Source organism: Gossypium hirsutum, chromosome A12 (genome assembly GCF_007990345.1).
Source record: "Gossypium hirsutum isolate 1008001.06 chromosome A12, Gossypium_hirsutum_v2.1, whole genome shotgun sequence".
Lineage (NCBI taxonomy): Eukaryota > Viridiplantae > Streptophyta > Magnoliopsida > Malvales > Malvaceae > Gossypium > Gossypium hirsutum.
Window position 1 is genome coordinate 13,062,543 of NC_053435.1, and position 13,446 is coordinate 13,075,988.

The following is a 13,446-nucleotide window of genomic DNA, read 5'->3' on the forward strand; positions in this document are numbered from 1 at the left end:
CAATAACAGTATCCTAACAAAGAGTATAAGGATTATTAGAAGTATAAATAAATGCATGAATTTACAAAATTGATTTATAGTAATGACTCATAGTGTCTAAATCAATGATCAATGTCATTTCAATTCATTATTTCCATTTCCAATCACATACATCAATATAATCCAATATTATGCAATTAAGTTCCTATAATACATTTAAAAATATACTAAAATTAGCCAGTACGAACTTACCAGACTAAACTGCAGCAACGACAAAGTATACGGGTTATCTAGTAATTTCCTCTTTTCCTCGATTTTCCACTGGTATTGGATCTATAATAATTCTATTCAATTCACTAATTCTAACAGAAAAATTAATTCATTTTATGCAATTAAGTCTTTTTGACATTTTTACAAAATTACCCCCAACATTTTATTTTTATACAATTTAGTCCCTAAGCTCAAAACATGTAATTTAACCAATTTCAAATAAAATCAAGTTTATCTGAACTATATAAGGCCTCTCTACAGCCCATAATTTTTTTATTACACAAAAAGTCCCTATAATTTTATCACTTTAACGATTTAGTCCGTAAACATTAAAATTACCAAAAATTACTTTACAAAATAGTCCTATCTAGCAACCAAGCTTAATATTCTACCATAAAAATTCAAGAATAACTCAATTTTATCAATGGCATAATCCAAAATGTTTGACAATTTTACGAATTAATCCTCGAGTTAGCTAGATTAAGCTAATACGAGCTCAAAAACATAAAAATTACTAAAAACGGGTAAGATTTACCTACTCAATCGACGAAACCTAGCTTGGCCAAAATTTTATCCTCTTAACAATGGTAGATTCGGCTTTTGAAGGAAAAAACAAAAAGATGATAGCCAATTTTGGCATTTGTTTTATTTTCATATTACCAAATTTCATAAATTACTACTATATAACCTTACAATTTGAATAAAATTTCATGCAATTAGCCTTGCAAACCGTCAATTATCTACTCAAATAGTATAATTTCCAATAAAGGGAAGTTTAATTACACAATTGGCTCTTCAGTTATTTTAAAATTTAACTAAACAAGTTTATTTTTAATTTAATCCTAAACTAATTAGGACTAAATGAGAAAATAGCCCAAAAGTTAGAGGATTCAATCATGCCACCACCGCTTAGACTTTTTGACCATGGTTTAATTACCATTTTGATCCTTTTACTATTTTAAATCTATAGCAATTACCTTTTACCTCTTTTACAATTTAATCCTTTTACCTCAATTAAGCAATAAATCATCAAAATTACCAGACCCAACTTCAATTCACATATAATACGACTCTATAAATATTTAATAAAAATATTTATACCTTTTATATTACGGAAACAAGGTCCTACTACATCGTTTTCAATAACCACTTGACTTTTGAACCAAATCACTTATACTAAATTTTAATTCAATTATTTAAAATCATCAAATCAAAATTCAATATAAAAATCACTATTGACTCGTATAATTTAAATACTAATTATATGAACTTACTCGTCAGATTTGTGGTCTCAAAACCACTATTTTTAACACCACTGAAAAATAGGCTGTTACAAATTATAACTATGTTTCTATATTCTGAGAGTCATCGTTCTGATGCCCAAGACAAAACATCTTCCCAATTGGACTTGATAAACGACATATTAGTCTTTCAATCAGCTTGCTCATTTCCAATTAGACTAAAGACATGTTTAAGTTCATTTACTAATATGAGTTATCTTTTTGTATTACGATCCGACCACATAATATCACTTAACAGTAGTTTAAACATTAGACAACTAGTGAGCCAATATTTGTTTCTATTTGCTGTGTATGAAAAAATCACATGAGAACATTATACAAAGTATATTAATGTAATCCATGAATCATTTTATTAACTAATATGTTTGGAAAAAATTACAAGTGTACATAAATGAAAATACTACACTCAGGGCACCAAATCCAACACCAATCACTTTTGAATCATTTCTAAATAATTTTAAAATGTTTCTAGTGCCTCTAAATTGTCTTAAAGTTGATTCCTTGCATTTGTGTTGGTAATATATCTATATCGGTTATCAGGACAGGTAAGGAGTGTTACAATATCAATACTTAGCCTCCAAGTCTCAAGACATGAACTAGAAGTTTCGAGACTTAGCCTTGTAAATGACTATAAACTACTAGTCTTTTGAAGAGGTATTAATGCCCCCTTAGTAAGTATAGAGACTTGAGTTGCAAGGACAATTTCTCGGCCTGCAATTAACGTCTCTAATGGCTATAAATCATTATCAATAGCTCCAAATGTCCACAAACTCTTTCCTTGATATAAATGCAAGTAAGACACTTGAAGACTCATGAGAGACATATCCAAACATCAAAGTTAAGAGAAAAAGCTTCAAAATTATTTCTCGCTCTTCTCTTGTACATGGTTTCAAAGTTCATATTGTAAAATCTTTTATCATTCTTATTTCATTTATTTAATAAGCTAAACTTTGTAAACACATACCTTCCTAAAAGCTCTATTGTTTACTTCATCATTATCACCAATTGTAATTTATGACGGTTTTAGTTGAGCCAAAAAAATGGTTCTAGAATAACTATAAAAGCTAGGGAGAAATATTTTATCTGAGCCTTAAGAAAAATATAGTATTGTAAAGGTTATGTCTTCTTCTTGAAAGGTATCAATTCTAGTAGTGAATTGGGAAAAACTGAGGTAATATGCAACTTTTTATCCTTCTCTCAATTTTTTTTAGAAAAGTTTTTAGAATTCTTAAAATACCAATTCACCCATTCCTTTGATGTTTTTAGGCCTAACATTAACTTTAAAAAATGAAAGAGAAAATGGTAGCTTTGTGGGTGCTGCTATGGTGAAGAACAAAGACGGTCATATGGCTTTCTATTATAAAGGATTTATGTGTAGTCAAGACTTCATGAGAGAATTCTTTTGTTGACTCTAATCCTTTTGTATACACATGAATAAGGAATTAGTATATGGAGAGATATTATCTTGAGAAGTTAAAAGCGAACTGGAAACTCATCTCTATTATGAATGACATCAAGGAAATCATACAAGACATTGCAAAAGAATCATTCATGATTTGAAGGAGTTGAATGATTGAACACAAAAAGCATCTGATATGAATTTTCCGTTTAATTGGTCATCATCTTTTGTTGATCTCTTTAGATGAGTTTTTTTGAAAAGCTTTAATATGTAAAAAAAAATACTATATATATTTTTAATTTTCCATGTCAAAATAAAATCATAATAAATTTAAGTGAAATATTTTATTTTCATCTATGAGTAAGTGGAATTGCAACAAAAATTCAAAAATATATATGAATGGTAAAATTAATAAAAATTAAGAACCTTACAAATTAATAGATTAATAAGATATTAATATGTTAGACTTGTTCGTACGAATGAAACACTCACTAACCCTTTATACTCTTCGGAGAGCACACCCTAATTATGGAAAAAATCCCTAGATTTAATTATAACATTTTAAAAATTTGAGACTAATTTAAAATTGGAGCCATGGTTTTGTTATAATAGATGCAATTAACCTAGTGATACCACAGCAGAGCAAAAAGCTAAGTTTACATGCGTCACTTTATTCTGAAAGAATAAGTTTTTATATATTTTCTATTTGGAATGATACTACTTTTTCTTTCATTTAATCTCTTTAATTTTGTTTTCAAAATTTCACCGGCGGAGTGTTTGTGTGCCTTAATCTAAGTTCTCTTTTAATCCATTTCATTGATTTGGTTTCTTCACAAAATTTTCTCTTCTTTTTCTCTAATTTTTCTTGTTCTTCTCTGCAACTTTGTCGACCCTCAACTCCCTGCAACTTTCCAAAAAGGTAATAAATTTCCATTTCTCTGCTTTTATTTATTTGTTTTTGGACTTGGGTTTCTTGAGAAACTGACCGAAACCACTTACATTTTTAGAGTACGCTAGATGGGTAAGTGATGATCTTTTTATTAATCTGCAGATAGGCTTTTGTTATTAAGTTAAAATCATGATAATTGCAGAACAGAAAGAGAAATGGATTCGATTTATTTGATTTGGAAATGAATTTTCTTGTTGATATTGATTCTCACGTTATTGTCTTTTTTTTTTTCTTTGGAGGATCGCACTTTTATTATTCATTTCTTACATTCAATTCTCCACTAGCTATAATTAAGTAAAAAGAAAGAAAAAAAAATACAGACCTTCAATGAAAATATTGGTTCGGAAGATTTACGTCTGAAGAATATGTATATGTTAGTAGTTAGTGACTTGATGAAGAGGTTTGTATCCATAGAGTTGTATAATTTGTTATGTCATAAATTTATGTGATATTGCAATTCCTGTCACTGAATTTGTACAATTAATTTATACCAAATGAGTTAGCTTTTGGCGTGCTTGTATTAATAGAATGTGCTTGTATTTCTAAGCTGATTTCTTGCAGAGTTTGGTTAGAGAAGCATGAACAATATCGGTTTGAAACATAACATACCCATATGTTTCTTTAGCTTCAGTTGGAGAAAATGAGTTGAATTTGTATCAAGCTATGTAGGGTCTTTCACTGTAAAAATTTGCAAAGTTGTTCTGCAAACCAGCATGACAAACTTGAGAGAAAAAGTAGAATAGACTGCATTGAGTTAAATCCTAGAATGGGATTGTCTACTTCTGAAATAGAATGAAACCATCTCATGATCTTATTTGACAAAGATCCTGTTTGTTTTCTGTCTTGACATTCTCTGATCTTATTATTTTTTTTTTTTGCTAATGATATTTGGTTTTGAATCAGAGCAGCTTACTGACCGTTGAAATGGATGCTGATATCCTTCACGAAGAAGGTGTTTCTGGTGATGAATTCAATAGTATGGAACTGGAGGCAGGATCAAGTAGAGCTGACATACTTGACGGGATATCATCTGGTGGAGAGGTGAATGAAGAATTTGGAAGGGCTAACGAGATTCTAACAAGAGTGGAGTTAGATTTAGCATGTTCCTCCGAGAAATTGGTTAACTTAAGTGTACTTACAATGCATTTGGCAACTAGGGAAACTGACTTCGAATCATTTATGTCAGAAAAAGACAATATGCAGGTTGAATCTATGGAGAAAGCTTTGGAATTTGATCTCTTATCAGGAATTTTAGATTCAGAGGTTAAAGAACTGAATAAATTTATGGAGCATCTTGAAACTTACATTATTAGTTCCCGTGAAGCGATATCTTCATTTAAGCACTTGGGAGAAACTTTCTTCAAAATGGAGGAAAAGCTACTTGATTCTGAAGAATCCTTGAAGCAGTCACGAGATCAAGTCTCAGAAATTAAGATGCAGGCTGCTGATTTCCACAGGATTTTATCATGTCTTCATGGAAATGAAAACAGTAAGCTACAGCTCTGTTACTAACTTTATTTTGTTTTTATATTTTGCCACTGATGGAATTAAAGAACCAACAGTGGGCATATGCTTTAGAAGTTTATAACATGGACTAGATATCTTTGTTTTAGAACCTGCTAATACCTATGTAAAAGAGTAGGGAGAATGATTTTACTGATGTTACTCTGTCTTTGTTGCTGTATCACCAACATCTAGAAGATTACGTCCAAAAGAAGGAAAATCAATGCAAGTTTATGATAACTGAATGCTTTCAGAGCGTATTCTTATTTTTGACCAGTCTCATTCTGCTGTTTCTGGATAAAGTCAATGAAATATTATGAATATATATTTTGTGAAAGGACAAGGGATGAATAAGAAAAATATTTACTTTTATGTTCTTTTCCTAATATACGCTTATTGCTAGGGAATGATGAAAATGGTGTGAATGTCTCTGAAGGTGATCGATTGTCTAGTGGTAATACAAAGATAAAAATGCAAACTATTGAACAGCAAAGGCATATTTTGAGAATGCTGGAGAAATCTTTGGCTAGGGAAATTGACCTGGAAAAGAAGTTTGCAGAATCTAGGCAAATTGAGGAGGAGCTGAAACCAAGGATACACACGTTAGAAGAAGGGATGGTCAGCATGGAGGAAGAGACGATGGATGTTAGTGAAAGGTTGTTTGAAGCACAGAATGCAGCGGTGGTGTTTATGGGGATTTCAAAGGAGCTATTGGGTCGACTCCAACTTGCCCAATTTAATTTGAATAACTCAACTCATCGAGAAACTGAGTTAAGATCAAAGCTTGAAGAGTCCACAGTGAAGTTGAAAGCCAAAGAAAGTGCATTGCGGACGCTTCAAAGTAGTGATACTAGACTCAGTGATTTTGTTCAAGCGCAGGTAGACACCTTAAAAGAAAAGTTGACTGAAGTTGAAAAAAAGTTTATTCTTGCTGATTCTGAGGCGTTCACTATGCGTGAGAAGGCAGATTCATTAGAGAAGCAACTGAAAGAGTCTGAATTGAACTTGTCAAATGCAAAAGCTTCTCTTGATGAAAGTCGGGAACAACATGATGCTTTATATTCTCTGATCAATACATTGGAAAATGATACTGCTGATTTGAAAGCGAAATTATTTGAAGCTGAAAAAAGAGCACATAATGCTGAATCCAAATGCAAATTAATAGTTGAGACTAACACGGAACTTATTGAAGAGCTGAGTCTTCTTAAAGGCCAGGATCTTACATCTGAAAAGGTGGACTTTCTTGAGATGCAATTGAAGGAATCTGAGATCCGGTTATTGAATGCTGTAGCTTCTGCTGAAGCTAGTCAGGAGAAGCAAAATATGTTGTATTCTACCATTGGAGATATGGAAAATCTAATTGAGGATCTAAAGCTAAAGGTTTCTAAAGCTGAAAATAGAGCTGACAGTGCAGAAGATAAGTGTATCATATTATCTGAAACTAATTCAGAGCTAAGTGAAGAATTGCGCTTCTTGAGGGGTAGACTGGGTTGCTTGGAGGCATCTCTAAATCAGGCTGAGGAAATGAAAATGGCAACTGCTAGGGACATAGGCATTCGTACTCAACTGATAGCAAATTTGCTTATGCAACTGGGCATGGAAAGAGAGCGCCTTCACCAGCAGGTATTCTTGCTTTACTTCCAACTTATCTTAGTCAGTTTTTGTTTTCAATGTTGATTTCTAACTGAGATATGCCCCGTGTTGGCCATTCTATTCATCACTTCTATAGAGTCTTGAAAATGTAAACCCCACCCCCCCCCCAAAAAAAAAAAGTGGTTTGGACTATATTAAGAATGAAAATGACTGTAAAAGCTAAAAAGTATTGGTAACTATCTTACTTAGTTCACCTTAATCAGTTCAGTAAATTCAAATGATTTTTTGGTTAATCTACACAATGCTGTTTTAACCTTCATGAAACCTTGGTGAATTACCCAATATGATGCGATAGCATGTGGAACTAGTTATTCCAAAAACGAACTAAAAATTCTAGAAATTTATTTAACCTATTGTGGATTTGGAAATATGAATAAGCATTTCGCTAATAAACATTCCCTTCAGAGGCCATTTAAGAGTTTTTTATCAGATTTTACTTATTGTACCAAGTAAAGATTCGAATATGTTCGTTGAAGATAGAATTGGTTTTTGACAACCTTTAATTATTTTAGCACTCTACCTGAAATGCCTGTCTTGCTAAGCAGATATCTGGATTAGCCACGGAAAATAAAGTTTTGATAGTAAAGTTGAAGCAAACATACAAGGACCACTCTATTGTTCAGAGCCATGAGAATAAGGGAAATGTCAAAGATTTTTTGTTTTCAAAGCAAGACTCCACAGCTGCTCCTGCAAGAGAAACTAAAGAAGAAATAACCAAATCATCAGTCGGTGGTTCTGAGGTAGGATTTTCCTAATTCATTTCTCATATCAGTTAGTGCAGGTGTTTAATATGTCCTTCCCATGAATTTGATTGCCATCTTATGCTATATTGTTATAAAATACTCTTAGGGATGATACCTAGGTTGGACATAAATTGCTTCAAATATGTGAGTTTATGACCATTTATCTGCCTCATCTGTGAATTAGATTCTGTTATGATAGTATGTGGTTGAGGAATGTTCTATGGAAGAACTGGAATAAAGGTCTTAAACAGGCATATAATGCGTAAGGGTAGCAGCTTCTTAATTTCCTTTGCTCATCTATGATTTTATTTAGAGTTTCAAACTGTTGATACTTAAGCTGGTATTTCTTGAGACAAATGATTTCAACTGTGGCTATTTTTAGCAGTTTACCCGGCATTTTTGCTTCCTCTAGGATATGTGCAGCTTTTACATTTATGCTCGTATACCATATGTGCTACTGGCTCAAATTCCATAGACTTTTGAGGTACCCTTTCAAGCTTGCTGTACCCTCTTGCTTCATTTACCCTGAACTCTTCATGGTGTTGTTACTTAACAGCACTCTTTCTTTCTGTCTGTCTTGTCTTTTTCTTTTCTTCTTCTTATTGTCATTTTCAAGCCCGTCCTGAGAAGCTAGATGAAAAAGCATACTCTTTTACATTTGGGGGGATCCGTTGATAGCATGGATCATATCTATTTAGATAAAACTTGGTTCCTTTTGAAGGAGTCAAGCTTCTGGCCAAGAAGTATAGATGATCTTTTAAATGCACCTGCAGTACGTAAAAAGATGGAAAGTAGAAAAAAGAGAGAATGAGAGGAAATAACACAAAAAACTAGAAGAAAGCTAGAACAGGAGGGAATTTTTCTCAAAGTCTGCATTGTATTCTCCTCAATTGGAAAACTAATTGACTATCTTGCCCTCCTAAAATTAGATTAAGTCCTATTTTCTTAGCTAGGTATGAGGCGGTGATTTGTTTTCTTTTATTTGTTGGCTGTGTTTTGCAAAAGATTTCTATTTTGCAGAATTGATTGAAATTAAATATGTTGCTCTCAATTTTGTTGGTGTGATGTACCATTTTCAGCCGGACAAGACTACTGAATCAGTTGGTGAGTCCGAAGTGAAACCCACAGATGGCACGTCACAGGACGAGACTGTGAGGACAATAGATGCAAGATTGCTTAGCTTCAAGCACATTTCCTTGGCATTGCTCGTTTTGCTAGCTTCAACAGCAGCAGCTTATTATTTCCAGAAGCGGAAAAGCCCTTTTTATTGATGATATGTACATTCATCCTTTCTGTTATTGAATCTTGACAAGGTTTTACACGTTTTCTCTCTTATACTAAATCCTTTTGAAGTTATGAATCTGGTTTTCACCCAAGTTAAAATGGTACTAAAACTTTAGTATATGCTATCTTCTCTAAAATTTTGCTCGGATTATTGTTTTTTCTTTTCGGGCCGGGGCTTGGGGGGGTAGAATATGCGTGGTTTTGAAAATATTTTTGGGATGAGGTGCCGATGCGTAGATTGAAGACCTTCAAATGCATTGGAAATTGTGCTGCAGTGAAAGAACAGTTTTTCATAGCTTTCCTTTATGTTCATTAAGACTGGTGGAAAAACATAGGCAATGAGCTGTGTTAGGAGGATTGTTTACTCTGGTATTGTAGATTTAATCGCAATAATGTGCTGATACGTAGGTCATTGAAGGATTCTTCTTTTGCTTCTAACATAGTAATGTTTAATTCCTTTGCAGGTGTTTCCTTTTTCATTTTATTAGCTCCCAAATAATTTGAGTAATGGTGCCTTTGAAGTAGGCCTTTTTGGTGTGATTTTAAACTATCTATCTATATATATAGGCATAAGAAAAAGATTGAGCCGTTTATTTCGTCACCATTTTCTTCAAGCAAAAAAATCTATATCATCCACGTAGCATCTCATTTCATCAACTAAGATACCAAGCGTGTCATATATCTGTTTGCATCTTGGATGAGCCTTTTCACCAACAAGGAATGCATGAACCTCGTCTTTTATTTCAATCCAACTACAACCAGGTTCCTTCTTGAGCTTATTATACCTCATTATTTTCCTCATATCCGAAACCTTCTCCCACATTCCGGCATCAGCATAAATATTTGATAGAAGAATATAGGCAGAAGAATCCTGAGGGTCCAATTGCAGAAGAGAATCCGCCACCTTTTCCGCCACCTCTACATTCCCATGGATCTTGCAAGTGCTAAGCAATGTTCTCCATATAACATCATCAGGTTCAAAAGGCATATCATTTATGAGGCTTAATGCCTCGTCAACTTGGCCCGCCCTTCCCATTATATCCACCATACACGAATAGTGCTCCAACTGAGGAGCTAAACCATAGTCACTTGACATCAAACCAAAATAATGCCATCCCTTTTCTACCAGCCCTATATGTGCACATGCTCGAAGGACTGAAACAAATGTTGCATGATTTGGGGTCACATTCTTAACAATCATATCTTCAAAAATTTGAAGGGCCTCTTCTCCAAGGCCATGTTGGGCATACCCACAAATCATGGCATTCCATGTTACAAAATCCCGATTAGTTGCTTTCTCAAATATAAGCTTGGAATCATGCATGTTTCCACATTTTGAATACATATCCACAAGAGTGCTGCATATGTATGCATCCGATTGCAGTTCAAGCTTGATAATTTGAGCATGAATTTGCTTACCAAGTCCAACAGTAGCCAAATTAGCACACGTATCAAGAACTGTTGCATAAGTGAAGTGATCTGGGTTTACCCCCATTCCCAACATCCGGGAAAAAAAATTCTGAGCCTCTTCACTTTCTTTCTGCAGAGAAAATCCCGAAATTATTGCATTCCAACAGACCATGGTTTGCTGCTCTATTCTGTCATGGATCTTTTCTGCCTCTTCCATCATCCCACATTTGCAGTACATATCAACAAGAGCACTTGCAACAAATGAATGAAACCATATTCCAGATTTAATTATTCTATTGTGTACCTCCATGCCATAATTCAAGGCTTTTTGACCAGCACAAGCTTTTAAGACACTGCCGTAAGTGAACTCATCAGGCTCCATCCCAGAATGCAGCATGGAAACAAAATGAGAGAGTGTTTCCTCTTCATTTCCGTTCTGTTCATGTGCTGCAATAATTGCATTCCAAGAAATAGCATCCCTTCTCTCCATTTCATAGAAAACGCGACATGCTTCAGTTAAAGCTCCAGATTTACCATACATGTCGAGAATAGTATTGGCCACACAAATATTTGACTCACAAGTAGTTTTGACTGCTAAGGCATGTACTTGAACGCCCTCCAAATACCCTTTAATGACTGCACAAGCACTAAATGCTCCAGATAAACTTATTTCATCAAAACCAAGATCAGATTCGAGCAGATGTTGAAATAAATGCAAAGCTCGAATGGCCTCATCATCACTTTGGGCATAGCCAATTATTATGGCATTAAAAGACTGCAAATTGTGAATTGGAAACAAGTTAAATATCTTTTGAGCTTCAGTCATGCTACCGCATTTTGCGTACATATCTAATATTGCTGTCCCTACAATTAAATCCGATGCGAAATTCGTCTTCAAGGCATGACCATGCAACTGCCTACCTAACCTAAATGCAGAGAACCCGGCGCACAACCTGAAAACACTAGCATAAGTTGACTGACTAACCCCAATACTTTCCCTTTGCATTTCTTTGAAAAATTCAACACCCTTAATGAACTTATCATTTTGAACACAACCTGCAATCACAGCACTCCAAGAAACCCAATTCTTCTCGGGCATTTGATAAAAGAACTTAATTGAATCATCTAACCTCCTACATTTTCCATACATATCCACTAAAGCACTCCCTGTAACCACATCTTTATCAAAAGCAATCTTAACCGCGACACCATGAACTTGTATCCCCGCATCAACGTCTTCCAAAACAGCACAAGATTTTAAAACAACAGCAAAGGTTGTCCAATCAAACCCAACTCCTACCCTCCCCATTTCCACGAAAACCAAAATGGACTTCAAACATTCACCATTCTTCAGATACCCCGAAATCAATGAATTCCACGAAATAACATCCTTTTCAGGCATATCATCAAAATATCTCTTTGCAATTCCCATCATCCCGTTACTAGCATTCCCGAAAACCATTGCATTCCACGACACGACATCTCGTTGAGACATTTTATCAAACACTTTATTAGCATACCCCAAATCTCCACATTTTATGTACAACTGGATCAAACAATTGGCAACAAAGACAGTTGGGACAAACCCAGATACTATCATTTGACAATGGGCTTGTTTGCCTGGATTTAACGATGTTTGATTTGAACATTCTTGGAAAATGTGGGAAAATGTTTTTTTCTTTCTGGGTGTTGGTTGCCTTGTTGTTAGAGTTGAAACCGAGATAGCTTTAAAGAGATGTGTTTTGGATGAGGGATGAGAAAAGAGGAGCTTCGGGAAGTTGAAGTAAGAAATTTTATATGCCATTTAAAACCTTTTGTTGCTGTCATGCTTTGGCGGATGTCTTTTTCGACTCTTGAGTATTATGCAACTTCCGTTTCAAGTTTCAGCTAGAACTTACAAGGGTTGTGGAGGAGGCAAACGCGCACATTCGGATCATTTGTTTTTTCTCAGGGCTCGGGTGGTTTTTGAATTCCTATCCTATTTTAAGAGGAGAATCTCCTATAAATTATTTAGAGATAGAATCAAAATTGCAACTGCATATTAGATTTCTCTTCCTTATTCATTTAAGATAATTTTTTCTTGATCATTTTTTATTGCTTTTAAAATTATTTATTCATTGTAAATTGGTCCTAAATGTTGTTAGGATGAATGAGATAGAAACTTTAGCGCTCCTAAAATTTGTCATTTGTGTTTCAGAATTTGATTCTCTTCTAAATTTAACTTTCTAAATGTTGTACTAGTACTTCATATGTTAAAGAAAAATCTTAGAGACATTCTAAGTGGCATGATAATATCAATTTAACTGTGCTATCTTGGTGTAAAGAAACTTGAGTTAGTACTTTAGACTCAGAAAATATTTTGTAATTATGGGTATAAATTTAAATAATCAAATATTGTAAAATGTTTTTATTGGTTAAAGAAACCATAAAATTTGGGTAGAAATTAAAATGTATTAGACCAGTACATAAACTTATTTCTATAGTTCCTAATAAGGAATCATTAAACATAATGTGTCTTTGGTCTCTTAAGACAATTAAAAGTTTTTAGTAAAAAAAACCATAAAATTCTTTAAAAAGGGTTAAAGACCCACTCAATAAAAGAATGCCTAAGGTTCTCTTTTTGGCATTTTGAGAGTTATTTAACTTGAGTTATGAGAGTATGAATCTTTTTTTGAGATAAATTACACTCATGATCACTTTAAAATAGGTTTCGTCTTATTTTAATCACTTTAAAAAAATTATCAATTTAATTACTCTAATTAAAATAACTCTTCAAATTAGTCACTGCCGTTAAAAATTCCGTTAATCCACTAATCGGTTGCTGGCATGGCACATTAGCTCCTTAAGTGATCGGCACGTGTCATTTTAAAACTAAAATCAAGAATTTCTATGATTAATCTAAAACACTTTTTTTTTTAAAAAAAAATTAAGGAAAGAGAGAGCTTCATGGCTTGC

At 33.7% G+C, this 13,446-nt stretch overlaps 2 protein-coding genes across 7 annotated transcripts; one reads left to right on the top strand and one right to left on the bottom strand.

Annotated features, from left to right (window-relative positions):
• Positions 1-3,171: 3,171 nt before the first annotated feature.
• Positions 3,172-9,682, top strand: LOC107916737 (WPP domain-interacting tail-anchored protein 1). 6 transcript variants are annotated; one of them, XR_001689589.2, is made up of 6 exons: positions 3,528-3,868; positions 4,802-5,387; positions 5,805-7,024; positions 7,600-7,794; positions 8,183-8,281; positions 8,877-9,173. XR_001689589.2 is itself a non-coding variant. In XM_041083962.1 (6 exons), exons 2-5 carry the CDS (start codon positions 4,823-4,825, stop codon positions 9,066-9,068), a joined length of 2,172 nt encoding a protein of 723 aa, XP_040939896.1. In that variant the 5' UTR covers positions 3,533-3,868; positions 4,802-4,822; the 3' UTR covers positions 9,069-9,070; positions 9,546-9,682. The 6 variants fall into 6 exon arrangements, 5 of the variants coding, with proteins under 5 accessions (XP_016701590.1, XP_016701591.1, XP_040939897.1 ...); XM_041083962.1 differs by lacking the exon at positions 8,183-8,281 and adding an exon at positions 9,546-9,682 and having other exon boundaries at positions 3,533-3,868; positions 8,877-9,070; XM_041083964.1 differs by lacking the exon at positions 8,183-8,281 and having other exon boundaries at positions 3,533-3,868; positions 4,802-4,939; positions 5,085-5,387.
• On the bottom strand, positions 9,540-12,667 carry LOC107916736 (pentatricopeptide repeat-containing protein At3g02330, mitochondrial). The gene has a single exon (XM_016846098.2). It carries the CDS (start codon positions 12,293-12,295, stop codon positions 9,692-9,694), a length of 2,604 nt encoding a protein of 867 aa, XP_016701587.2. The 5' UTR covers positions 12,296-12,667; the 3' UTR covers positions 9,540-9,691.
• Between the last annotated feature and the right edge of the window lie 779 nt (positions 12,668-13,446).

Coding starts and splice junctions, on each gene's coding strand:
- LOC107916737 (XM_016846101.2), top strand. CDS start 4,823: ATGGATGCTGATATCCTTCACGAAGAAGGTGTTTCTGGTGATGAATTC. Junction 7,025..7,599: donor GAGAGCGCCTTCACCAGCAG/GTATTCTTGCTT, acceptor CTTGCTAAGCAG/ATATCTGGATTAGCCACGGA. Junction 7,795..8,876: donor CATCAGTCGGTGGTTCTGAG/GTAGGATTTTCC, acceptor TACCATTTTCAG/CCGGACAAGACTACTGAATC.
- LOC107916736 (XM_016846098.2), bottom strand. CDS start 12,295: ATGGCATATAAAATTTCTTACTTCAACTTCCCGAAGCTCCTCTTTTCT.